Source organism: Scomber japonicus, chromosome 6 (assembly GCF_027409825.1).
Source record: "Scomber japonicus isolate fScoJap1 chromosome 6, fScoJap1.pri, whole genome shotgun sequence".
NCBI lineage: Eukaryota > Metazoa > Chordata > Actinopteri > Scombriformes > Scombridae > Scomber > Scomber japonicus.
The window spans coordinates 3,999,064-4,026,407 of record NC_070583.1 but is presented as its reverse complement, the minus strand read 5'-3'; the positions used below and the strand labels follow the sequence as shown (position 1 = coordinate 4,026,407).

The window sequence follows — 27,344 nt, the reverse complement described above, 5'->3', positions numbered from 1 at the left end:
ATTTGGAGTTGTGTTTCTGTCCAAAGTTCAAAATTCACTCTCTTTTAGCTCTGTTTTTACTCTCTATCAACTCCTGAGGGAAATATATATTTAGCTGCTCCACTATGTTCACCAGCTAGTCTACAGCTAACTGTGTGTGTTTGCCATTTGGTGCTGAGCAGGTAGTGAACAGTGGCTTTTAAGAGCTTTTTCTCAGAGAACAACACTATAAGAGCACTGAGTGAACCAAAACAGTCAAGTTACAGCTGGCCAGCTAAACACTGAGCTGAAACTTACTATAAAGCTCCATACATATAATTCTATGTAGGTTCATCATTACGAGTCAAACACACTACACACTGACAGTGAAGACTGTTTATAGTTGCTTTAAAGATAAATGTAATTGTTTAGGGTGTATAACAATATGAGTTCATGACCTGTCAAACACCTCAATTGCTCAGCTGATGAGCAGGTACTGTAAATCATCTGTGGATTTAACACAGGAAACATACCAGGCTCCGTTTGTTTAAGTTCAGTTTTTATGGATGCTTTTGAAATGAAAGTCTGCATTTATCGCTCTGACACTTTGGATCATCTTCATCATCATCTGAACTGGATTTCCTGCTGCCTCCAGCTAAACGTGCCGATATGTGCAGAGCTAATTACTGGTATTAGTTTTAGAAAGAGTTTTGGCTCTGACACAGAGGACCTATTTTCCCTGATATTACACATGCATGAAACAAAAGAAAAACTAAATCAGCGTTTCATGTCCTTTTTAAGAATTCTCAGGGTCAACGCCACTGTCGACACTTCTCAAAGCAGATGAAAAGTGTGTGCTTTAGAAAAATAACACCTTTGTTTCATCTGTATGCTCTCTGGAAGTCTAAGAACAAAAGAACATCAAAAGTCTATATTGCAGAGTGAATGGAGAGATGTGAAGAGAAGACACACAGCAGCAACACACTTCAACTCAGAGACACAAATCCAGTCCTCAAAGACATTCTAAAACAATCACCATCATTTATTTACAATATATTAAACTGTAATGCAAAATTTATAACAAGTGGTCAATTTGTTCAATAATGAAAATAAACATGAACTATTTTCAAAGCTAGCATTAATCATACACATATTTATATATAAATACTGTGTGCAGTCTGCTCTTTAGTTTTGTCTTATGAAGCCAGACACTTTTATCAGGGCCAATAAGGTCAAAAAACACATTTCCACACTTGTGTTGACTGCATAGAGAATAAAAATGAAAACATGAGTCTACAAAAAGCATGTATAATACAATCACACCCAACGTCTCCCACAATGAAGGACATCCACAACATTTTTCAGCTCCAAATAGCCATGTCAAGTTCTTCTGGACTTTAAATGGCTTTCAAATATCTTAATGCAACTTCGACCAAAGGGTGCGATGTAACACTTAAGCAACCTTGACAATGCAGGTTTCTGTTTCCTTGCTGTTTACAGGGTTTAGAATAAAAGACAACCTGACAGACAAACAGGCCTCAAGAGACACCGGACAGGATTTCACAGTTTTAGTTAAACAGGCTGTAGTGTGTCCAGTTAATGCAGTTACAGTTGAAGTACCCAGAGAGGCTTTAAAGACTAAGGCTGGTGATAGTATACTTTTTTCTTATTGTCAACAAATCCCATGAAAACATAAATCCTGTGAAAAGGATTTCATTCATTTCATTGGAAATGCTGTGATTAGCAGAGGTGTTTGTGGAATTCAAATCAAGTTGGTGAACTAAACTGTTAAATTCAGAAGATGTGAGACGTGGGAGGAAATGAAATTAATCTGTAATGATCTGTTCAAATTAATTTCAATGTAAAAAGGCAACAGGACATGCCTTGGTCTGATCTACTGCATGTCCTGTTGTTCTATCTGTAAACTAGGCTGATGTAGTATGTTTATGCTAACACCGGCATAAAAAGTACTAGCTAGCAAAACTAGCATTTTTGGATTTTGTTTGCCGACTGGTTAGATTTATCTCATCAATAACTGTTTGTTTCTGAAGTGAAGCTGTGGAGACACCAGGGTTCAAAAGAAAGTAGGTTATTCATTTGAATAGGCTACATGTTAGTTCAAGCTAGATTTTTTGAAAAACTAACAGCTGTGTTGCTGTATCCACTTTAACATAACCTTGCTGTGCTCAAGGATCCACACTGTAGCTAATAGGTCAAAAATCCTGATCAACATTTTTCAAACTAAAATATTTGGCAAACCAAACCGAATTCCAGTTAGCGACCAAACACTAATAAGGCTGCACAGCAAACACGCTAGCAGGCAAACAATAGTTTGGTCAACTAGTCCTGTGAGTAATCTCTACATCACCAAGCTTCCAGACTATTACCTATTTATAACCTATTTAAGAGATGAAACATGGATGAACTTCACTGTGTTTGATGTGAGCATCCCTTTAGTCTGCTGCTGAAAATAGTCCTCTTGTTTGAGTAATGTTTGCTAAAACCTACAATGAGCAGCTGTTTTAGGAAATGACTGAGCCTTTATAAAAATGAAACTAAATATTTGTGGGGTGTTTTTAAGGATTGACTTCATTTGGAACCAATGGGCTTGGACCTGTCCGAATCTAGCTTCCTTCAGAGAATTCTACGAGTGGATCTTTACATTATTTTCTTACACTTACTTCTTACTTTTCCTAACCTGATGTGCCAGAGCCATCTGAGAGGTTGTCCATAGAAACTGCTTTTGGAAAACTTAAAAAAAAAAATTGGTAGGTGGATGAACCATCTGTACATCACCATCTATGACCATCATACCTTGTGAGGCAGCTGGATTCATGACACTGATTGGTCCGATCCACTGGTGGTTCGGGGCACAAGCATATAACTTGAAGCCTGACAAGATGGATTCCAGTGTGATCTTTTGATCTTGGAAATCCAGCTGCCTCTCAAGGTAATACTGTTCTCAAAGGTCAAGAAGACACAATGTTGGTTTTGGTCTCCATGGGAAATGTTGACAATATGAAAATGATAGTGTAACGCCAGCTTTTTCCTTTGACATGCTGGTTGAGGGTACCATCTGCTCAGTGGTTTTTGGGGAGAAAGCAACAAATGACTGGTGCCCATTGTCAAGTACATTCCCTTTGGAAAGGAGAAGCACATCAAACTGAAAAGCGACAAGCACAAAGTTGTTTAATCACTAAAGTAATTCCGGTGAGTACTTAATCATATCAAGTCAAAATAAAAATAAGACATTTCACAGAGGTGTTATATGCTCAAACCTCATGGAAATGATTTTGCTTGACTGCAGTCCTCTGCAAAACAAATCTGTCAAACATCAAAAACAAAAGACTCAAAAGGAGAAAAATGCTGTGCTTTTATTGCAGAGCAGTTAGTAATGCAATCCTCTTCCCCTGTAAAGAAGAGATAATTTGCCAGCAAAAGGCAGAAAAAAAAACTTTCAGGAAAACAAAAAGCGAGCAGATGATGATGAGTGTCTTCAGTGTATGCCGCAGAAGTTCATGAAACAGCCCAGCTGCAGAGAAGCCAGCTGTAGAGGAGCCCACTTAAATCAAATGGCACTTGTCCCGAAAAAGAGAGAAGAAAAAAAAAGAACTGGGACTTTTCCCAGGATTCAGCATCAATTGGCAATAACAAGAACAGTGTACACACATACTTGGAACAAAGGCTTTTTGGCAATACATTGTATTATGGTGAAACATACTATTATGGTGTACTATATGTAAAGAAGAGAGAGAGAGAAAGAGAGAGAGTGACAAAGAGAGAAAGAGAGGATCTATTATCATTGCAGCCTCAAGTTCTTTGGCTCAGTTACAACCATGATGGAGGTTAAACAGGATGGCTGCTCAAGCCAAGCAACTGCAGCTTGCATGCAACCAGCAGAGTGGATTGGTTAAAAATGGAGCTGCAGTGTGTGCAGTGAGGTTAGACTGACGAGTGCTAATTTAGACTGTAGTTTTTAAACTATGACCAAAGCCTGTTTGGATGTGCCTGTTGGGAAGCTATGACAGGAGTGTAACAGTATTTGAATGTCAATGTTTTCCTCTAGGGTTGTGAGTATTTGTGTGGTTGTGTCCAACTGACCACAGCTGCAGTCAACTTTGCATGCAAGACAAACTGCCACAGGTGAATGAGGGTGCGTAGCTGTGTGTGCACACAGCCAGGACTACGATGCTGTCTCATAAGGCCCTTCCTCTCCATCATCGTCTTTCAGATTGCTGCTGTATTTGTATCGGGAGTAGTAGGAGCCCTGGGTCGCCCCGCCCTCCTCTTTCTCTTCTTCCTCTTGCTCTTCATCAGATCTATCGAAGCAGTAGCGTCTTCTGCCAGGGGGGCTATATCAGGAGAGAATCAGGGAAGTTCATGTGAGTACAAGCAATCTGACCAGAGGACTGTACGGTGGCTGAGAGAGCCCACTGCACTGCTACTTAATATAACATGAGAAGAACAAAACACAAGCAAATGAAGAAAATGTTGCTGCCATGTTGAGAATCTGCATACACTGCATTTAGAAAGAACCAAGATATTTAAGTCAACCAGGGGTTCATAAAACTGGTTATGGGAAGACTATGTTTGGTTAGCAACCTTCTGAGATTGTTCTTTGACCTCGTGGAACTGTGACGAAGAAGACTGTCTATCATCTTTTGACTTTATATTTTTACAACTGTTCATGAACAATTTTTATAAACCCCCAAGTATCTGAAATATCCAGGTTCTGCAGGCCTGAAACATATGATTTGACGATTCAGGATGAGGGCTAACATGACACGGAGAGACTCGCTGCAAATCTGGAGAACACAAGCAAATACATAAATGTTGCATGTTGTTCACAACAGAAGTGAGTAGGAACACTAAAAACTGATGGACACACCCTGACTTGCAGTTTTAATAATCTGAATGCATAATTATATCAGCCACATCTTTTACTAACTACTAGCATGTTCATCAGTTTCTTATATCCCATAGAAACCTGTGTAGTAACTCTAAGAAGTTCTCTATGTTTTTTTTTAAATAAGTTTTCTTTAAACTTGCATAATTTCTGTATATGCTTGTGTTTTTTTTCCTGGGCCTCCTTCATTTGCTTGTGTCTTGTCTGTTGTCTGTTTGAGTAACAGTGTGTTGAGCTGCCTAGTGCCACATTATAGAAGCTGTAGTCTAAGCCATGTTGTGATGATAGCCTGTCCTCTAGTATCCAGTGGGCACTCCAAGAACACAGTAACCTCATGCAGTGTGGTACCATACTAACATGCAAAACTCTGTTCATATTATTGTTACAGTGTGACGAAATGTATGCCAAACATCTCAAATATTACTAATAGATTACTAATATTACTAATATATTACTAATGATCTCTGTCTCTCTCTCTCTCACAGGAAAAAATCAATCTATATTACCAGTCTACATGACACCAGCACAGCTTTTTAATATTATTTAACATTCAAACTGCTTTAATATAGCAAACTGGGGGTTAATTACTGTCAACTGTGCATCTCAAATGAATTTGCTACTTGGTGTAAATCAATGCTCAGAGTCTAATTATGCCTGCAGTTGTAGGGCTGGAAGGAAAAATGTATTATGGCCTCTCTTAATTGACTCCTGTTTTAATGTTTCTAGTGTGATGAATCCAAGTGACATCATGGGAGTAATTAAAGGCTGAGTTAACATCCACATTGAGTGCACCCTCCCACCAACTACATTTCTCTGTGTGATGATAAAATTCACTGCACGCCCAAGTCTGTCACGAAAGCCTTGACATTAATGCGGTAAAAAGAAAGTCACATTATTTCTGGTTACTAATATTTGGCTTGAAAATGAGAACGTGTAATAGTTCATCAAAAAAGGTCAGCATGCATAACATAACACATCATCAAAAATGCATCTCGTGAATAAAACTTCTGAACTGAAAAAGTCTAATCCCATTGAAACGCAATGAGGAGCATTTAATGTGCTGACTGATGTGAGTAAAAAGGTCTTTGATTGGTTAGGGTCACACCATGCTTTAAAAGCACTCTTCAAAGTAAGTGTGGATCAGGCAAGCACCTACTGCCTGTCTCAGTCACTCTCTGGCCGGTATAGGTACTTCATCATCAGGCTGTCCACCTTCTTCTTTCTCTTCTTGTCATCCTTTTTGTTAGGAGGATGGTTGTCGCTCTGTGCCCCAACTTCTCCTTCCCCTTCTGGACTGGACACCTTTCGATTTGGGGCTTTCTTCACACTGTTGGTGCTTCGGTAGGAAATGGTGGAGGCGCCAGAGCTTGAATCTGACCCAGAGTCCGACTCAGAATCTGTAGACGATGATGAAGATGATGATGAGTAATCTTTCTTCTTGGACTTCTTCTTGGACTTCTTGGACCTCCTCTTAGAGCTGCTCCTGTGACGACGGTCATTGTCTGAGTCAGACTCGGAGCTGTGGCTTCTCTTCTTTTTCTTGCTTTTGTTTTTGCTCTTGCTGCGGCGACTGCTGCAGCTGCTGGCACTGCGCGACGCTCTCATGCAGTCCACTGCAGATGCAGAGCGTCTAAGACTGCTGGTAGGACGACTACCTTCTCCATTCCGGATACTCTTGCCTTTTTCATTATCGTTTTTGGATTGTCGTTCTTCAGCCTCAGAGTCTTCCAAGCTTGTGCGCTTGAATTTGATAGGCTTGAAACTCAGAACCTCATTGATGGCTTTCTCCAGGTCTGGGTCAAGGTAGTTGCGGTGACTGACAGGTTTGATATCCAAGTCATCAATTGGGTCATCATCCATTGCTGATGATCTAGCTCGTGGTGGTGGCATGGAGATACTGCGTCCAGAAGCGGAGTGCGGGCTGTATGCTGATCTCTCAGTGAAGGCCACACTTCGACTATCATCAATATCAACATCAAACTCACTGAGGCGGCAGCTGCGTGCCAGAGACATATGGGACTCAGCTCGGCTGACACTCCCAGGACTGCGACCACCAGACCGCCTACTAAAACAAGGGCTACTGGGACTGCTGCCATACAGTGCACGGCTGGTCCTGCCCTCATCTAAGCGTGTGGTACTTTGACGGCGTCCAAGTGGGCTTGACAGACCCAAGCTAACGGTAGATTTAGCATCATTCTCTGGGCTTAATCCAAGACGGGTGGAGGCCCGACTTGGTGCAGTGAATGAAATGGTTGATTCTTTGTCAAAGTCACCCCAGCGGCTGTCCATGCCTTTCCTGGCCCGACTGTTGGCCTCTGAGTAGGCCTGGGAGATGACCGATTCTCTGCCATTCATGTCATTTCTCCTGGAGCTGACTGAATAGGTGTCATCCTGAAGACCTGTACTTTTGAGTTTAGCCTTATGGAAAGATGGAGCATCCTCTGAATTTGCGTTTTCCTTGAGGGTGCTGAAGAGGGCATCCCCTTTGGAATCAACGTTGGCGCGTTTTCTGTAGCTAAGGGAGCTCATCACTGACACAGGCCTGCATGACTCTACGTCTTTGCCTTCTTTATTTGCTTCTTTCCATTCCTTACCCTCTTTCCACTCTTTCCCTTCTTTTGCATCTACGTTTACAGCAAATCTAAAAAGAAACAACAGTGGACAGGACGAAGGAATAAAGACAGTGGGTGACAAAATGACAAAGATGAGATATCAGGGCAAGACAAGGTGAGTAAAAGAAGAGAATATGAATCAAATGAATGAAACTTGAAAAGCAATGAAAACAGGAATGTGATGAGACATGAAAGAAGTTTACCTAAATGAGATGACAGAAATGAAAAGGGTAAAACAACGTAACTAGAGACTGACTATCCAAGGAATAACAAATGTTTACTTCCCACATTGAAATGTTAGGCATTTTTTGGCCTAATGACCACTGAAGACTAAAAAATGGTACGAGAATCCCCTAAAAAGCAATTTTTTTAGTAATTTAAATGTTTTTGCCGATGTGGCATTACAGCAAGACAATAATGTTCCAGAGTTTGGTTCCAATAGACAGTTTCATTTTGGATCTGGTTCCATGTTCATATACTGTACTACCCTGCATCTTAAGCACAGAATCAAATAAATCATGTATCAAATGTCTTTTCTCTTCAGTCTGTTTTAAATGTGTAAAAAGTAATGTACAAAATATGCAACAAGCTAAAGAGCACATGTTTTGTAAATGGAAAATCTAAGAATTAGAATGAGATCATTTGAGTTTTAGCTGTTACATATTAAGCTACTATTGACTGTTGCTTCTTAAAGTTGCTGGAACCTAAATTTCATAGATTTAAATTCAATAAATAAATATTCACTAAAATGCTATTAAACCACAACCATGATTACAAGTAATTGTAGAATTGTAGAAAACAAGAATAGAAGATGTTATACAGCTAGAAAGGTAGAGTGGTTCTACAGGGGGAAAAACGATTCAAAGTATCAGCAGATGGAAAGTTTGGAAGGAGTTGGAAATAAAGTTTGTCCTGCTGTTTGCAATCATAAAGTAATGCTTTTCTTATAATTAACTGATGGGGTAAGTTGTGTTTTTTCTAATGAGAATAATATTGAACCAAAGGTATGTATAACATTGGTCCTAAATAATAAAACTGAATTTCCCCTGTGAGGATTTTTATTATAGTCACCACATTTGGGTAATTTCTTCTTGCCTGTAAATGTCTCCCATATCAGTGTTTTGAAATGATGTTTTAAACCTCATAGTGAAATATGTAAAGCCATGTGAATGTGAAAGCTGCTACTACATGGGGCAGTGAGGACTAGCTCAGTGTGTTTCTATGGGGACATGCTGCTTAGAGAGATTTAAAAATTCCAAAAGTTTTAAAGTTAGGAGAGGCTCAGCTCACGGAGGGGAGTTAAATCTTTTGGTAAGGAGACAAATCTGGGGTAATCGAAGCTGTCAGCTGGCAGACACATCCATTAATCTCAGCGAGTGGCTCAGGTAGACTATGCCAGCTGGCCAATCGGCATGTTGATAAATCTACCATGGAGGTAGTTTGTTTTTAGAAAGTAAAAAAAAATCCCCCTCTTCACCAAGTGGGTTAAAATAAATAAAAACAAAACAGCTTGAAAACACATTTATGTAATAGCAGTCCTCTCAGTTCAACCAAATACTCTGCTGTGATTATTGTATTTCCTATGTAAACTATTACATCTTCTGCTCAGGTGACAGTAATAACATCTGCCTTTGTGCTCACCTGGAACTTTTCAGGCTGCCATCATCTGAGAGGTTCTTGGTAGAACCTTTGCTTTTGGACAACCAAGACTTCACTCCATCCACACGATCCTCCAACTCAGAGTCTGTGTCTGATTCCCCTTGACTGGTGAGGAGTCAGAGACATAAAACAAGTCAGAGGAAGCAAAGGAGATACAAGATAGTAAATTAGGTTATACATCGAGAAAATAGAGGACAGGAGAGTATAAGGTGAGAGAACTGTTAGTGTGAAAGGAGAGTCAACACTGGTAGACATGTTCATGTAATTCTCAGTAGTTGTGGAGCCAGACAATGAAGAACAGGCTGGAAGTGTTAGAGTGGCAGCAAATAAGGATGGTGGCATGTATTCTGGATAAAGACAGCACATGCAGTCAGCTCACAGAACCTCTGGAAACACACACACACACACACATGCCTATGAGAGATTGTATACATTGAAACACCACACGGCAACTTCTCACATGTCACTGTTCTAACTGTTAGATGAGGACTATCATGGCCCTGCAGTTAGCTGGCAATGGAACATCCAACAAACAGTCAACCTTTATTTTTACAAAGATACACAGCACACCATGTTGACAACAAAAGTCAACAATGAAGTCTGAATTATATAGAACACTCCATTTTTTATATCTAGAAGACATAGAGGGGAGAGTCAAGCTGTCTATGATGATATGGGGGTAACATTTGGACAGTCTCAGGGTGCTGCAGTAAGTTGGTAGAGTTTCTAGAGTTTAAACCTCACCTCCTGCCCAACCCCTATGTTATGATGTATAGTTGCAATAACAATATTAAGGGTAATTGTGTAATAATGACGGCAGCATGGGGAATGTCTTGAGTGTATTATGTGTTTTATCTTCCTCTTAGTTTAAGTACTAAACATTTATTTTTTATAGTTATACTGTCTTTTACTTTTACTTTTGGCACCAATAAGGATTGCTTTCAATTTTGTTGTACATGTACAATGACAATAACGACTATTCTATTCTATAAGCAGGTGTCAGATGGTTGGTTTGGGAAATTTACAATAATTATGATAATATTATGGTAACCCATACACAACGTAACATTGTACAATTGTTTTCTTAGGCTGTATAGTACATGAGTAGTAAACTGACATGTATGACCTGTGAAGTGCTCTTTTATATAAAGCTGCTTTTACTTTTACTTGACCTACACACCTAAAGCTGTAACAGGTGCATCAGAAGGCAACAGCACTTTATTTTTTACAAGATATACCTGGATATATAATCACTTTCAGACCTAAACCTCCTTCCATTAGAGTGAAACGTCTAAAAAGTAAGAGTAAAAACAGCGAGGCAGTTTGTGGGAGTTTCTTTTCCTTGTATTTGTGTCTCTGTATTATAACCAATGTTAAAAGATGACAAAAGTTGGCCAAGTTATGTTGTAAAAAATAAATGAAGATGTTTAAACTGCATAGCAGAGTGACAGAAAATGTCTAGATTTACCTTTCATCTGTCATCTGGTAATTATTTTCATCATCAGCCCTGTGCACACATGCAGTCATATGCACACACTTGTAATTTCCGTTTTTGACCGAATGATTTGGTACACAGCTGGGCACTGCACTGTTTTTCCTCTCAATTATCATTACACGTTCACACACCACTGCGAGCCACGCAGTACAATGGAGGGCTTGTCATAAAATTTGACACGGATGAAAAGAGCGCAACACTCATTAAGTGCCGTCAAAGCCCAGTGCTTGTGTGGCGCTGTGAAATTAAGTTGTTACAGCTTAATAGTCCTACAGAGACATCAGAGGGGTGGCTCAACATCTCTGCATCTGCTTTCCAAAGCCGCTCATTTTGTGGTGGAGGAGAGAGAAAAACATTCTTCTCTCCAGCATGTAGAGCTCAGAAAAGACCCAGCACCACCTATAATTAAAATCATTAGCAGTCAAAGACAAAAGCTCGCTGGATTTCTAAAGGAGGATTTCAATGGCTTGTCTAGTGAGATCCAAATGTATAGCCTCCTAGCTTTTATGGAATACAATAACCTTGGACGGTAAAGCTGGGGACGAGGAGGGAGGGATGGGAGGATGGGAGGAGGGACGGGGGTGACGGGCTCTTAAGCTGTAATTAGCTTTGAGGAACATGCCTCAACTATTAGACAATCTGGGGATTTGCTGCAGGCGAGTGTCTTTGTCTTTGGCACTGTGGACTAACATCAGGTAGCACAACCTACAATCTAGAAATGTTTCCTCATCTAACCCTTTTTAGAGATCAAGCCTCACAAGGATTTGTGTGTTTGCCAAGTTATGGTGAGTCAACACTTCCCTTCAGCCCTCTTAAATTAAGTTAGCCTATTTCCTCACTGTCAACACTGTTTTAAATAGCTCCTGTCTTGAGAAAATGGGAGAGTGGACATAGGAAATTAAGTGCAGTTAAGGGCTTTCCAGGAATTTACAGCAGTGTGAAAAAATGACAGTTTGTGGTGCGTACAAAAAATGATGTTCATGTAATATATAATACTTTCTTTTTATACATTTTGGAAACTTAACTTCTATGTGAGTTCTGCTCATTTTTGTGTTCTTGTACTGCACCAGAGGATGCTGGGAGATGGGCGGGGTGAATGATGGGAATACTATGAGCAGGAGAACAAGGTTTTCATCCTGTGTCTCCTGTTTGGCAAACTCTTGTGCCTAAATGACTATTTAGGTATTTATCCAAAACCATATTTCAAACCATGATAGTAGCTGTTTTTCTCCTAAAAAATACACTCTCTCTGCTCTCTGAAACATTAATCAAGGTTTAATCGCACATTTATTGATCAGTCAGATCCACTATTGATACTTTCTAAACTAAATTTGGATTAGACACTTTTTATTATTAGGAGGTTCTTAGACTGAGAAGGTGTAAAATAGGAACAGCATGTAAGGGTTAATCACACCCATGAAAACATGAATCATGTCTTAGCTGAAGCAAACTGTTGTATTGTCAGGATGTTTATGAAATGTATTGATAGTGAATGTTTTGCAGATAAGTTCAGTCTGAACATTTTCAGAAATATATCAACATTATAATTACACCTGGCTGTAATGTCTGAGTTCATTCAAGTTGACAAACAAGATACAAAATATAAAAAATGAATGTGAGTAATTAAAAAACCCTCAGGCTGAACATGTCACATTATACTGACTAGATTTACATGCTGCCCAAATATAGCACATATTATAGAGTACTAGTGAATCTTATCCTGAATGAGAAAAGCTTTGACTGTCCTCATTTCCTAAGACTCTCTTATATGTGTACAATGCCATGATACATTCAGAGCACATAGAGAGGCCTCTCAGGTCTATAGCCAAAACCACAATGGTAGGCACTATGTAATCGAGCACTTCACACATGGTGTCAACCACAATTTATGTCCCTGACCACCATACCATTAGTTAAGCCCTGCCGAAAGCCTGGGGGAAGCAAACAAACAGTTCTGAGGAGACATTAATTGTCTGTGACATTCTGCCGCCATTGGTTGTACATCTCTGTTACACACTATTACATTCATCATTAGCTACTATGGATCCTCCTGCTCTTCTCTGTTTAGCTTTGCTCCTCTGTGTCCCTGGGTCTTACAGACACCACTGTTTATGTCTGTGATATATGAAAGTGTCGGTCCAGTGCAGTCCCTGTGGCTCTGGAGCTCAGACAGGCATATGCATCCTCTCCCACACCATCAGGAAAGTGAAGCTTGGACAACTCTTATCCACAGTGTCATAGAAAGGTAACACTGCTACTGTGTGCTGCTAAAGCTTCTGCTGCACTGGAGCAAACAGAGTTCAGTGAGGTATGAATCACTCACATGCAAATGATCTAAAACCAACTCAAGTCAAAAAAACCCCTGCATTACTTTGATTTGTTTTGTAGTGCATTTTCATGTGTGGCACTGTGGAACGTGTACTGAGACTCTTTTACATAAACTGACCTACTTACAAAAGCCATTCCTTCTATAGTCCAAATGTCCACTAAATTTGTTTTTCAACTCTTAAAACGTAGAAATGTAAAAAATCATCTCATCGTTTTCTCAGATTGTTTTCCTTCTGGTCTGCTTTTATATAAATACATAAAAATGTCAAATCAAACACATCTGACTATAATTAGTGAGGAGGTGAACTGACATGCACTTTTCCCTTGATGGATGGATCACAACACATGAATGTGTCCATGTTTGTAGATAATGTTGGGTTTATGCTATGAATTAAAAAAATAAAGCCATTCTGACTTACAGTAAATACACATGGACAGGAAATGATCATCTGTATTCTGAAGCAGAATAATACTTACAATATCCTTTCACATGATACTTTTAACCACAAGTCCTGCGGCATTAGGTATGTTTTTAAAACCACTTAATACAAATGGAATTATGTTGCATTAATATTAATATATTCAAACGAACAGCTACTAATTTATATTTAATGAAGATAAAAATGCATATTGCATCTTATCCAAATACCAGAAAAGATTAGCGCTTTTATTCAAATGTGCTGCTGCTAATAGCTTATTACAAATCAAAACACTGTGCTCTTTGACAAAACCCTGCACTTTCAGCTCTGATGAGTAAGCCTTTACACCATCAGAATGGCAAACAGTGACGAGGCGGTGGAATGGCTCGGAGCCAGAGGTTAACGCTGCGTGTGTGCTCCTTCCCTGCTGAGCAAGGCGGCTTTTTGTAAGACATTTGAGGGTTCTGCATTATTAAGGGAGTGCGAGTCAAAGATTGATGAGGAACACACCCTCCCCCTTTTCTCCTGTCAGGAGAGGAGTCACCGCGGAGCCACAGTCACATCCAACCCTGGAGGGCCTGAGGAGAGAGCGTGAGACTGACTGACTGACTGACTGACTGACTGACTGAGTGACTGCTGTTCAAACAGGACACAGCGGCAGTGAACGCAGCATGAGAAACCCCTCGGCGACACAGAGGAGAATTGCGAGGACGATGCCGGCCTGGAGCGATGATGACCACAGAGATCATGACACTTCAGCCCTTCACTTCACATCTTTACCAAGTGGTTAACCATACAGAGCATCTGAAGAGGGAGAGGCTTGTTTCATGCTGGGGCTCAAGTAACATATTGTCATTGGTGTTCATGCATCTCAGCATGTGAGGGCATGCAATGAAAAGTGGAGTAAAGTGGGGTTATGAAGGGAATCTCTGAGCACTGTTGATGATGCATTATCCCTGAGCCTTCACACATCAAAAGAAAATCCCTCCTTTTGGATTTATTTCATCTCTGCCTCTTCCATGAGGCATTTCTTCTTTTTCAATTAGTGGACATGTGTGGATGTGGAACTAAGCTATGAAGGCCAGACACCAAAACCTGATGTCTTAAAAAAATGATCTCAGCAATCTGAGAAATATAACATGAAACAAGTCAATTGGCGCAGAAAGCAAACTGCCTTCTTTTTTTGTCAGGGAGGGATTTGTCCTTTAAATATCAGCTCTTCTCTACAGTATGACATCCAGAAGTGATAGACTAACTGGACTGAAACATTCTCTCTCCACATCAACCCCTTGTGTATGTTCAAAGACTGTAGAATGCAGCATCATTTCCAGTGGTGGAAAAAATAAAAATAAAATCAGTTCAAGTTCCTCACGTTCTGTTCTTTCTTTTCTGATACTTTGTCACCATGTCTTGTAAACTGCTCGTGATGATGAGTGGAGGGACAGACAGGAGAAGACGACACAGAACAACAAAAAAAACATAAAAGAAAAGAACATAAAAAAAGAATGAAGTCAAAAATAAAACAGAAAATGTGACTGATGCTTAAAATATCTTAATAATGGATGTGGTGGCAGATGCTGTGATGACCCGCTTTGTGTTTTCCTGTTGGCAGACTAACTGTACTGTACACATTGTGCTTTCAGGAGCATTGACTCAGCATGTTATTGGAGAAGAAAGCCTTACATTGGATTCAAATGACTCACAATCCTCCTGTAGGAAGAGGAGCTCACTCTCTCTATGTAGGACTGTACTGAAACATGAGTGAGGCTCAGCAGGCATCTGAGACAGTAAATACATTTTCTTACAAGGAGCCTGGGGACAGAACATGACTTTTTTTTTTTTAGTTAGTGAGTCATGGGAGAACTAGCCAAGATCACTGTGGTGCAACTAACACGCTCCTTTCCTCCTCTGCTTGTTATCTGTGTGCTGTTGAACCACAGTATGGTTTAACTGCTATCTCTGTCAGCTGAGTCCTGATCCTGTTTTAAAGGTGCAATGAGGATTTTTCACACTGACTGGAGTAAATCACCAGAAAATTCAATATCTCCACATGACAACCGGAAACACATTGACTATGACTTAAAGGAAAATTTGAACATTTTAATTGGATATGATGATCAATGTCATGCCTGTCTGTTAAGCGCAGGGCTGGAATCAGGACTTGGGTAGCCTAGCTTAGCATACAGACTGGAAGCAAAGGGAAACTGCTGGCCTGGCTCAATCCCATGTTAAATAATACACAGAATATACCAGCACATGTAAAGCTCACTGATTAAAAATGATGCCCACTGTGCTACTGGAAGGCTTTTAATGTGAAACATCTGTGCAGGAAGTGATAAGTATTGATGGTGCCTTGACTGCAATCAAAATAACTGTGTGTAAACTGGGAGCAGTATAGTGATGAGTATGACATGACTACTGATGATTTTAGTCCTGTGGATAGATACATTATACTGATTTCAACAAAACAGGTATAATTGAGGAAGTGTTTTACGTTTTCATTGACAGCAAATTAAAATGTAGCACATCAGAAAATGTGGAGGCTTCTGAATTAAATATGATAACATTTACAGAATTAGAGAAATTACAATAATTATACAAGGCTTGGAAATTGCACATACTGTACATGGCTTAGTTTATGAGATATATAAAGATTGGCAAGATGAAAAATTCAAAAATAGTTTTAAAAGCAGCATCAGGTTTGTTAAATTGTACATTTAGTATTTTTGTTGGTTTTATATCATTTGAAATGACATTTGCACCATTTTTTTTACCAAAAGTAAGACTGAATGCTCCTGAAAATGTCAAATGGTGTAACCACAAAAGAATGATAAATATTATTATATATATAAATATTTTATCCAACTACAGTGTATTTAAATGTATTTATACAAATAATTACTTATTATTATTATTATTATTATTATTATTATTATTATTATTACTACTAAAACATCAAATGAAGAGAAAAACATTTGGTGTATTTCTTCATTTAAGTTTGAAAGCATGTGTTAATACTGAGCAGAACATATCCTAAAAACAAAAAGGATTAATAATTATGTGGCAAATGATGTGAAATGTGTTAAATGCATTTCTAAATGTGTATTATATTTATTCCACATTTTAGTTCTAATTTATTTTCCTGAAAAAAAATATTGGTTACACCAATTGACACTGGGTTACTGTCAGAGATCTGGTCACCTAAAAAGGAAGAAAGTCAGACATCCTGCAACACAATGGTTAAAATATTATTCTAATCAATATATAGAATATTCATTGGTTTAGTCTCAGATATTTTTTCTATATTTAATATTCTAGTCCAGTACAGATCTTCAGCCTCTACATAACACAGTAACAACAAGCTGCGGGCCTGTAGTACGACCAAGACTGGACTGCTCATATTTCACTCATTAGTGTCTTAACTGCATTATAACTTATTATATACCTGTAAACACAACTAATGACAGATAATTCATTGGGCAAGGCTTTAAGACTTTGTTTGAAAACAGCTCCTCAAACACCTAAACTTTCAAGGATCTCCAAACTCATAAGTGAATGTTATTGTACCTGTTGATAAGGTCTTCATTGTCATCACTCTCCATCTCATCCTCAATGGCAGCCTGGAGGTCGCCGATCCTTTTGAAGGCTAGTTTGAGGTCTGCCTGCAGGCTTTGATTAGCCGCCTCTAAGCTCTCAATGTCCATTTCCTGTTAATGAGACAAGAGATGGAATTAACCTTTCTGCTAATCGAGACCAAAGGTTGACCGCTTCGATGTTTGGATTTATAGCTGATGGATGTAATGCAGACACTCGTGAAATGTCAGGGAGTGTGTCTGACTGCACTGCTTGCTCATTGACAATTGTTAGGAAGTGTGTCACATCCTTACCAGCTCATGTTTTTTGCGGCTGGCCTCGCCTTCCTTTTTGGCCAGTTCGCCCATCTCCTCTTTGATGTCGCGGATCTGTCTCTGCAGACGTTTGTTCTGTTCCTTCTCACGGTTCTCACTGCTGCTGCGCTGGTCCCGTTCCTCTGTCAGCTTCTCCAGGTTCTCCTTAAGGCGAGCTACGAGGCTCTGTACAGGGGTTCCACAGCAGTGTCAGAATGATACAACAACAGAGGCTGACATGTGTTTGAGAATAAAGCGGTCTCATATAATATAATGATATGAATACATCGATTCATCTCCACAGAACTCCACAGGAGTGTAAAGTATTGATGAGCTTATTTGCATTGGAGCAATACAGCAGACTTTCATCATATACTAGAGTTTAATATATATATGAGTGTACACACTTAAATCTGTTGGGAGTCTATACTCAGTGTGTGTATGTATGCAAGAGGCTCACTTCATCAGCCAGTTAGCTCCTGCATTAGCCACCGGCCCATATTTCACACAGTGAGTGGGTGTTGTACTCTGCCTCCTCACATCTGTATTGATTGAACACTGCTACCTCCAGCTTTGATGAGTTACACCACTCAAGCTCAACTATTTCACTTGCTGCAGTTTTTAATGTTGGTGAGAAGTCTAATATCCAAAAGGCAGAGTTAGTGTATGTTTTTTCAATCTGCAAATTTCACCACAGGAGACAAATCCTGCTACCTCTTTAAAAATTCACACTGAACAAATATATTTATTTTGACTTTGGAGGGCGAGGGCGAGGAGCAGAGGGGGTGTGCCTGGCAGTGAGCACATTGCACAGCTAGTAATTACTAAACTGAACCTGCAAATTGAGCGCAGGGTCATTATACCAGTGGGCGAGAGAGGATTTCAATTTCTCCCTGGGAGTGTGCAGATGGTAACCTTTATCCTTCACTTGTGCTTTTTGTCTCAGGCAAAAATCTGAAAGTAATTTGAAAATGACAGAATAACAAATGGCATTGTCAAGTGGGAGTAACAGAAGCTAGAGGACGAAGTAAAGCAGGGATGGTGATATCCAACTGGCAGTGGACTGAAATCTTATGGCTACAGTAGACGCTCTTGTGGAGGTGTTAAGTTTATAGTGACCTTTTTCCATCTCTCTGGCTGCTCTCTGACCCCGGCAGCACATTTCACCCACCCGCCTCCTCCCATTCCTTCCATATGCTGGAGCGTCCTCACCCAAACGCCTACCAGCACCACCATCACTCCACCACCTGTGTTTAGCTCTCACCTCCAGGCGTTTGACCTGGGTCTTCTCAAACTCTAGCTTGGACTCCAGTTCGCGGTTCTTGGCCTCTTGCCGGCTGACCGTAGATTTCTCCACCATGGACTGCTCCTGGAACTCCAGCTGGCTCTGGAGGGCTTGCATCTAAGACAAAAACATACACACTTATGTTAATATACATGTCAGTGCAGAGCAAAAAGATCACTGCTCTTTTGCCTCAGTTCTTATATTACCATTACTTCTCAGTCTCTACATGTTACTTCTAGGTGTGATCAATCGTATGTATGATTTTTGTCGTTTTGCAGACGATATCCAACTTTATATGGCTTTTGATCCCTATGAACTTTGGATATAAGCCAGGTTAGCTGTCCAGTGTTACTAATTTAAGCTCAGATAAGCACCTCCTGACTCAAGCTCTGTACTTAACGCATGTGAATAACAGAACTCTGCTTATCTCGTAAATGAAAGCATATTTCTCAAGGTGTTAGTCTGATCCTTCTAGACAACATCAAACACTGATGTTTAGCTTTATATTGCTTTACGGTTTTGCCTCTCATTTCACTCCTCTCATTCATTGCTGTCAGTGGGGATAATAGCTCCTGAAACACCTGGGAGAATTCAGGACTCACATCATACAAACACACATATATCTTGTATGGGTGGAGTTGGGTGAAAGTGGTCTAATAACCTCCCCTTCCTTCCTTCTTTGGCAGGGTTTGATTTGTCAGGTACAGCACTGTGTGATAGAGAAAAGGTTCCATGCAGCAGCAGCAGTCATTATCAAGATGACACACTAGTGTTATTGCTTGTCTGAGTTTGGGAAACCAAGTTGGCCATCTGTGCCACATATTGCTGTCGCAAATCCTGCTTTGAATGACACATCAATTACATCAAGGGTTGTATTTGTCAAGAGATCAATGCAAAGGCAAAGGCAAAGGGGCTGAAATGAGATTCTCCACTGGACGCTGCAACCAAGGAGACTCTAGAAGCTTCTTGGTGTCAGGGGAGGGGGCTGAGACTGTCACAGGGTCACACAATTACAATTTGTCACCCAGGCTCTTCACATAGTAAGGTGATGTCAATCAGCAGGAATTCTCTTGATGGCACTATGCTGAAAGGGTCAGTTCACCCAAATTACAAAAAAGATATTTTCTCTCTTAACTCACACACAGTTTGGGTTTTATTTGGCCAGGTTTATTTGTCCACATTGCTAGACAGTAAAAATAATATGATGTTTTTTGTGACTATATAACTGTTTAGTATTCAGTTGATATATCTAATTAAGTCAGTCTGATATATCAGTCAGCCGATAATATCGGCCGATATTGGCTTATCACTGATATATCTTTTTTTTTAAGTTATATAGGCAACATTAATTATTATATTAATTAATATATACGACTATGTTTTTTTTGTTGTGTTTCATCATTTCTAGCAATTTATAATTATTACATTTCCAGTGTAGTTTACTAATATTTAAGTTTATAGTTAAACTGTAAAATATCACAGCCTCTTTTGTCACAAGTGTTTGATAACCAAATTTCAAAGAAATGTGAATGTTATGTACATATTCTGTATGTGTAAGATTATCAGCCTATATATCGATATCAGTATTTTTTTACTCTCTAATATCGGTAGTGTTTTAGGCCTGAGAAGATGAAAAGGTGAGCAATATAACAGGAATACTACATTATGTTTTGTTAACTAGTATCATAAAAATAGTTTACTGTCACTGCATGATAAGACTTTGAAGCTGATGTTGCTCCAATTCAGGTTGTCTTCATTGATCTGTGTGTTGGCTGCTGGTGAAGAGGTGTATCACTCAGCAAACTCACTCACACAGCAGTAAGATCAGCTCCCGCATCATTTTTCTTCGCTGTGGTTTCTACGGTTGCAGGTTGTTGCAGCAGCAGCTCTCTCTGACTCGTAACCTGAGGCTTCCCATAACCTTCAGCTTTAACAGTCTTGTGAAGTTTTAGCACTACGTTATTCCTTGTATTTCCACTGTATTTTACAAACTCAGGTTTGACTTCATTTGTGTTGTTGAACTGCAGTAAGTCTTTGTGGGACAGACAGCAATGAAAGAAGAAGCAGTAATTTGTTATTTCCTTTCATATAATCCAAGTCATTGCTAGGGCCTGTACAAGCCAGTTGGTGACATCAAACTCATCACACCACTTATATGTTGTTCTTTACTTTTTAATAACCTTATTGCTCCTCTTTCATGTCTTTCCTGCACTGGATGACTGTGTGTTGTAATGATACTCTTTTTTTTTGTTTCTAATACTTATAATGTTCTGGACATCTTCATTTTTAAAGTGGTGTTTACTGGTATTGCATTTGTTGGAATCATTCTTGTTGTGAGGTGACAGAACATCTGCTTGATGTAAATAGTAAAATGGTAAATAGACTGTACTTATATAACACTTTTCTAGTCTGACCACTCAAAGCACTTTTACACTACATATCACATTCATCCATTCACACACATTCATACACTGATAACAGGAGCTACCACATAGGGTGTTAACCTGCTCATCACACACTGTTGGTACAGCCATCAAGAGCAATTAGGGGTTAAGTATCTTGCCAAAGGACACATCAACATGTGGACTTTAGGAGCTTTGAATCAAACCGCTGAGCTTCCGTTTATGGACACCCTGCTCTACCTCCTGAGCCACAGCCGCCCCTCGGTCACGATTGACAGCTTGACCAGCAACCCTTGAAAGTATCTAGAATTGACTTTAGTATCACCTCTTCAGCACAGCCCAAATGTAGTTCCATGAAGTCATATTTGAAGAGGATGAAGGAGAGACTTTTTTCTAATACATCACTTCACTCAGTCATAAGTGTATATTTCCAGAGTCATATGTCCTTCTTTTACAGGCTAACATGGTGTTTTTTTGGTCAGTTTGGTTGGGAGCCTAGTTAGGTAAGATGGGAGATCTCCAACACATTTTAAATCATTATAAATTAAATACAGTAACATGTATGAAATAACTTGGTTTGCTGTTCTGGCCTTCAGACACTTCTACTCAGTCACATCTCTCGCTGCTCATTTTATTGCCCTTTCATACAAAATGCTAATTTCACCCAGCTGTCCTTGTCACTGTTAGTGGTATGCTAAAAGCAGAAAACCAGTGTCTACCTTTTCTTGCACCTCCTGCTTCTCCTTGAGGGCCTCCTCCAGCTGTGCTTGGAGGTCACTGATTTGAGCCAGGTTCTGTGCCGACTGAAACCACAAAAACACAGAGAGGAAGCAAAGTCAGTGAGAGTGTTACTGTGTGCACTGTGCTGAGCAGAAGTCTTTATCTCTTTAGTACAGTTCTACATAATGCAGGCTATACATACAGCTAAAATCCTAAAAACAACATCCCATCAAATGTCAAAAGAGAAAAAAAAAAAATCCACTAAAACATGTGACATTACCTCGACACGTCTGGGTAATGTCAGGCTGGTGAAAGCATATAAATACATTTCATTTCAATGTGACCTGTGTGAAATATGTGAGACGAGTGCTTTTTTTTTTTCTTTCTTTCTCCACAGTAGATGAAGCACTCTGCTACAGCGAGTCCCGCCGGGAATTCAGCTGCTTCAATTTAAACAGGAAGGATGGATTCATTTGGAGCCGGTGGAGGCAGATCACTCATCATTCCATCAGTGATAGAAAGGAAGCGCTTTTACTCCACTTTCATTTCCACTTGCTGCTCATCTGCACACACACATTAATTCTAATGGGGGCCGTTCAACGCTCGCTAAATACCAACGCTTCTCCAAAACCATCCATCGACAGGGGCAGATCATGTTCAGCTACTCAATGTAAAGCTTCATACAGTACAGGGATTCTACTTTCTACTAATTAAGTTGACAATGTGTGTGTTATAATAATATTTACAGCTTGCTGATACTGAACACATTTTAATTTTTTTATTAAAAATCATACATGAGTCAGATAATGTCATCCACCTGCTATATGATGGATGATTCAGTTTCATTGATTGATAGACAGTGTTTATTATACTGTAGAACTGCTTGATACTACACTGGTTAAGTCTTCTCAAATCCTTAACTTGACTCATCCAGATATTCACTGCAGTTTATTCATTTCAGCAGCTTTTCTGCCTTTCTCTCACTTTCTCTACTGAATGTGCTGAAGCTAAGCTAAGCTAAGCTAGTAGTTCAAACCTATCTAGTTCTGAATCACCACCTGGACCATCTCAGGGGACTGAAGACACCGTCACTGTCTCTGTCTCTGTGCTGGTCAGTAGAGAATATATGCTTTACATAGTGCAGGTGAAATGTGATCTGTCAGTGTTAACCTGTAGTACATACACTACCACTTATTCACTCATTTCTACATTGTAGAACAATATTTATTACAACAGCAAAGGTTATTTTAACCACACATTAAAACATATTTTGCTTTGCTTACACTTTATTTCCGCTTACCATATAATGCATGTGTAATTTCATAGTTTTAATGCCTTTAATAATAATCTATAATGCAGAAAATATAGATATGAATAAAAAACCATTTGATGAGTAGGTGTGTTTGTGTGTTTAGGTATTAACACAGCTGTCAGGTGTGTTCACATGATTTCTCCAACCCTTTAAAAACTCTATTTCAAAGGAGAACATCAAATAATTGGTAGACGTTATCATCTCTTACTATTACCACTATAGGTTTACTACTGCAAATGTAATGAATTCATTAATAATCATTTAATGTATCAAATTCTTATAATGTAACAGTGTAAAGCATCATTATTCCAGCAGTGTTGTGTGTGTGAGACAGACAGAGGAGAATGGAGCAGGAACACACCTGAGCCACAGCAGCTTTGTGTTTCTTCATCAGCTCATTCAGGTCCTCCTGGTCCTCCTCCATCCTCGACTGCAGGTCATTCTTCTCTCTCTGCAGACGACTCAGCTGCTCCTCCAGCTGAAACACAGACAAACAAAATAAACAGACCTGTAAATAGATGGGCCCAGCTGTGTTGTCACTTTGTCAGATAAAATCAGCCATAAGACGGCAGCTGGTTCACACCAGGAGAAAACCTGAAAATCCTCAAATAGATGTGTGATGCACATATGGTACATTTTGTTCTACAAGCTGAATGCTTTTGTATTGTGGCAGACTGATGACGTCTGAGGCAGAAATTAACTCTGAGACAAATGTCATTTACCACAAAAGAAGAGCTGCTACTCAGAAAATGTACAGATTGAGCTCAGCTAAAACAAAGTGGACAACAAGTGACTCTGATTCACAGACATGACACAGCACTTTCATCTGAAAATATCTGTATACTGTATAATCTAACTCACTCAGTAGCATCAATATATTGTGTGTGTGTGTGTGTGTGTGTGTGTGTTGATTTCAGTAGGGAGCAGCAGTGCAGCTTGGGGAAAGAAAAAATATCAAATATAAATAACAAGTATAGTAAATAAAGGTTCAAATCTGTGCACAAATGAATTGAGGGCCATTTAACCTCCACTGATACACACATATTCATGAGGAAAACTGACTGGGTTTACCATCAAATAATTAACAACGTTATTTAAAAGTAAGGACTGGATGACATACTGTGCAGTACAAATATAAGTCGACAACCGAATAGACAAGTATGATATTTTAACAACTAATGTTTTAATGAAAATGTTGGTTCTGTGCAGTGATGAGAGAGGTTTGAGAGAAAAGAATATGTTTGTAGAATGAGAGCCATGTTTTGTCACAGTGGCAGGAATATACTGTGATACTTGCTGTAATATGCAGCATTATGTACATGTTTTTATGGGTGACAATGTAACTACCCTCTTCTTTTATTTTGGTTTGTCTTCATGTATTTATCATGTGAACTTAAAAGGAATGAGACTCGTTGGTTTTATTCTTTTGTTTTAGATTCAAAATAAAATCGTTTTGAAACAAGACCAAACTAAATACTAATGCAGCACACTAACATGCTCAAAATGACAATGTTGATGTGCTCATGTTTGTTTCCAATGTTCACCATCTTAGTTTAGTACATGCATTATATATGTATTTAAAACATTATCTGTGGGACAGATAAATGTGGGACAGGACACAGAGATAAAACTGAATCTATTGCACACAAATGACTAACTCATGCTCTGGAATGAATGATTTAGTAATTAGTGGGCAGTAATTATTAATGCAAGAGCACTATTGAATAATTTGTGCACCTATCAGCTTTGGTACCATCACAATAATATTTAGCTGCATAAAAAGAAGGGTTAGCATATCTAAAAGGTTATACATTTAAGTTAGTCATAACATGCAACTTAATGGTCTGGAGCTCTGCTTTGGCATTGTGGGTATGCCACTGGGTGCATAACAGAGATTTCCCTCTGACGTGAGCCCTTATTAGCTCCTACACAGCCTCCCTCTGATCACAGGGCCCAACAGGGGTTATTTCAGGCCCCAGTCATAACCAAGATATCCAATTAGGGGCTAAAAGCAAGCAGCAACTGCCTTATACAGTACCTTGAGCTGAGGGGAGGGACTGTGCTGAAGTAATCCTATTTCTGTAATGACTGGGATAATATACAAAAGAGATGGAGAGGTTGGTGGTGCAGGGCTATGGATTAATAAATGATGAATAATGTGATGATGTGAAAAGGCTAATGAATCCATTTGCACATAGCGAGTAGATGAGAGAAGTCAGGGACAGTCAGAGCTGACACTGTGGCATCTGTCTTATTAAAAAACAACGCACTGGATCAAACACCTCAAAATTTGTGTTAGATTAAAACATTCACTTTTATTTATTCCTTATTTATTTTTATTAATACCACCCACTGCTGAGACGCAGCAAGGTGTACTTGAGGAACTAAAAATATCCATGAGGAATCTGGGGCGGATTCATTTACATACCACTTTCCCTTTTTAAATCCACTGCTGGCCTCACTGAGTGCTGATAAAAGCATTGAAAGCAGCTCCAGCACTGCAGCAGAGGGGAAAAAATGTTGTGACGGACACTTGGAGAGAGAGAGAGAGAGAGAGAGAGAGAGAGAGAGAGAGAGAGAGAGAGAGAGAGAGAGAGAGAGAGAGAGAGAGAGAGAGAGAGAGAGAGAGAGAGAGAGAGAGAGACAGAGAGAGAGAGAGAGAGAGAGAGAGAGAACTAAAAAACGTGCCAGTCGCCAGCATCAAACTGTCATTTAACACATTTAACAATAGGCTGTCAGTGCAATCTCCCTCAGATTGCCGGCGCTCTCTGTGGCAGGATAAAGCTGTTGAAAACATGCCAGACTATTTTCTCAAAACACTGCAATTATGGCGGGGAATGGTAGAAAAGGACGACGGCCCATCTGAAAGAAATGCTATTTGCATGATTTTATCTTTGTTGAATTGCGGTGTGTGGTGCAGCCTGGCCTGCATCAACAAGGCCTCCATTTATACAATAGCCATTTCTGTCATCACTTCTTCAGCCGTTTACTTTCCCAGCAGGCTGGATGTGTGCTGCAGAGGTCATCCTCAAAGACAGCATTTCTAAACAAACAGCTGCTGACACATTCATCTGATCTCTGCACAATTCCTCTTCCACATCTCACTAAATGAGTCAGCCATCTTATGAAAACAATTACATTGTCAGTGTTTTTCAAAGTCATTTTTTTCTTTTCCTGATGACATGATATAAAAGCAAAATAAAGCTGAGATGAAGTCACCCATGATGCACCACTGGATGAAATTGAATATTTGCACAGTTCAAATGGGATTGAAGTGAGCCATAAATGTGAGCAATATTGACTGAACAATTGTTGAGATGCAACTCACACCTGTTGTCCTCATAGAAGAAACAGTGATGATATAAATATACTGCAGTAAATATACTGGGGTAAATATACTGCAGTAAATATACTGGGGTAAATATACTGCAGTAAATATACTGGGGTAAATATACTGCAGTTAATATACTGGGGTAAAAATATACTGGAGTAAATATACTGCAGTAAATATACTGGGGTAAAAATATACTGGAGTAAATATACTGGAGTAAATATACTGCAGCAAATATACTGGAGTAAATATACTGGGGTAAATATACTGGGGTAAATATACTGGGGTAAATATACTGCAGCAAATATACTGGAGTAAATATACTGGGGTAAATATACTGGGGTAAAAATATACTGGAGTAAATATACTGGAGTAAATATACTGGGGTAAATATACTGCAGTAAATATACTGCAGCAAATATACTGGGGTAAAAATATACTGGAGTAAATATACTGGAGTAAATATACTGGGGTAAAAATATACTGGAGTAAATATACTGGGGTAAATATACTGGAGTAAATGTACTGGAGTAAATATACTGGAGTAAATATACTGCGGTAAATATACTGGAGTAAATGTACTGGAGTAAATATACTGGAGTAAATGTACTGGAGTAAATATACTGGAGTAAATATACTGCGGTAAATATACTGGAGTAAATGTACTGGAGTAAATATACTGGAGTAAATATACTGGAGTAAATGTACTGGAGTAAATGTACTGCAGCGAGTAAATATACTGGAGTAAATATACTGGAGTAAATATACTGGAGTAAATGTACTGTAGCAACTATACTAGGGTAAATATACTGCGGTAAATATACTGGAGTAAATATACTGGGAGTAAATATACTGGAGTAAATATACTAGAAGTAAATATACTGCAGTAAATATACTGGGGTAAATATACTGGGGTAAATATACTGGAGTAAATGAACTGGAGTAAATATACTGGAGTAAATATACTGGAGTAAATATACTGGAGTAAATGTACTGCAGCAAATATACTGGAGTAAATGTACTGCAGCAA

The 27,344-nt window shown here is 39.2% G+C and overlaps 1 protein-coding gene across 3 annotated transcripts in view; it reads right to left on the bottom strand.

Moving 5' to 3' along the window:
* Positions 1–864: 864 nt before the first annotated feature.
* The window catches only part of myo18ab (myosin XVIIIA b), a 145,184-nt gene continuing 118,704 nt past the window's right edge, over positions 865–27,344 (bottom strand). For 2 of the 3 annotated variants that reach the window (XM_053321307.1, XM_053321308.1), the window contains 7 exons: positions 23,345–23,461; positions 21,671–21,754; positions 18,529–18,666; positions 17,265–17,450; positions 16,945–17,084; positions 9,118–9,240; positions 865–4,310 (listed from right to left, as the gene is read on the bottom strand). In XM_053321307.1, the coding sequence (XP_053177282.1) occupies positions 4,142–4,310; positions 9,118–9,240; positions 16,945–17,084; positions 17,265–17,450; positions 18,529–18,666; positions 21,671–21,754; positions 23,345–23,461 (957 nt within the window). In that variant the 3' untranslated portion in view covers positions 865–4,141. Of the gene's footprint in view, positions 4,311–5,919; positions 7,506–9,117; positions 9,241–14,749; positions 14,795–16,944; positions 17,085–17,264; positions 17,451–18,528; positions 18,667–21,670; positions 21,755–23,344; positions 23,462–27,344 lie in introns of those variants that run through there. The other variant, XM_053321310.1, reaches the window with a different exon arrangement.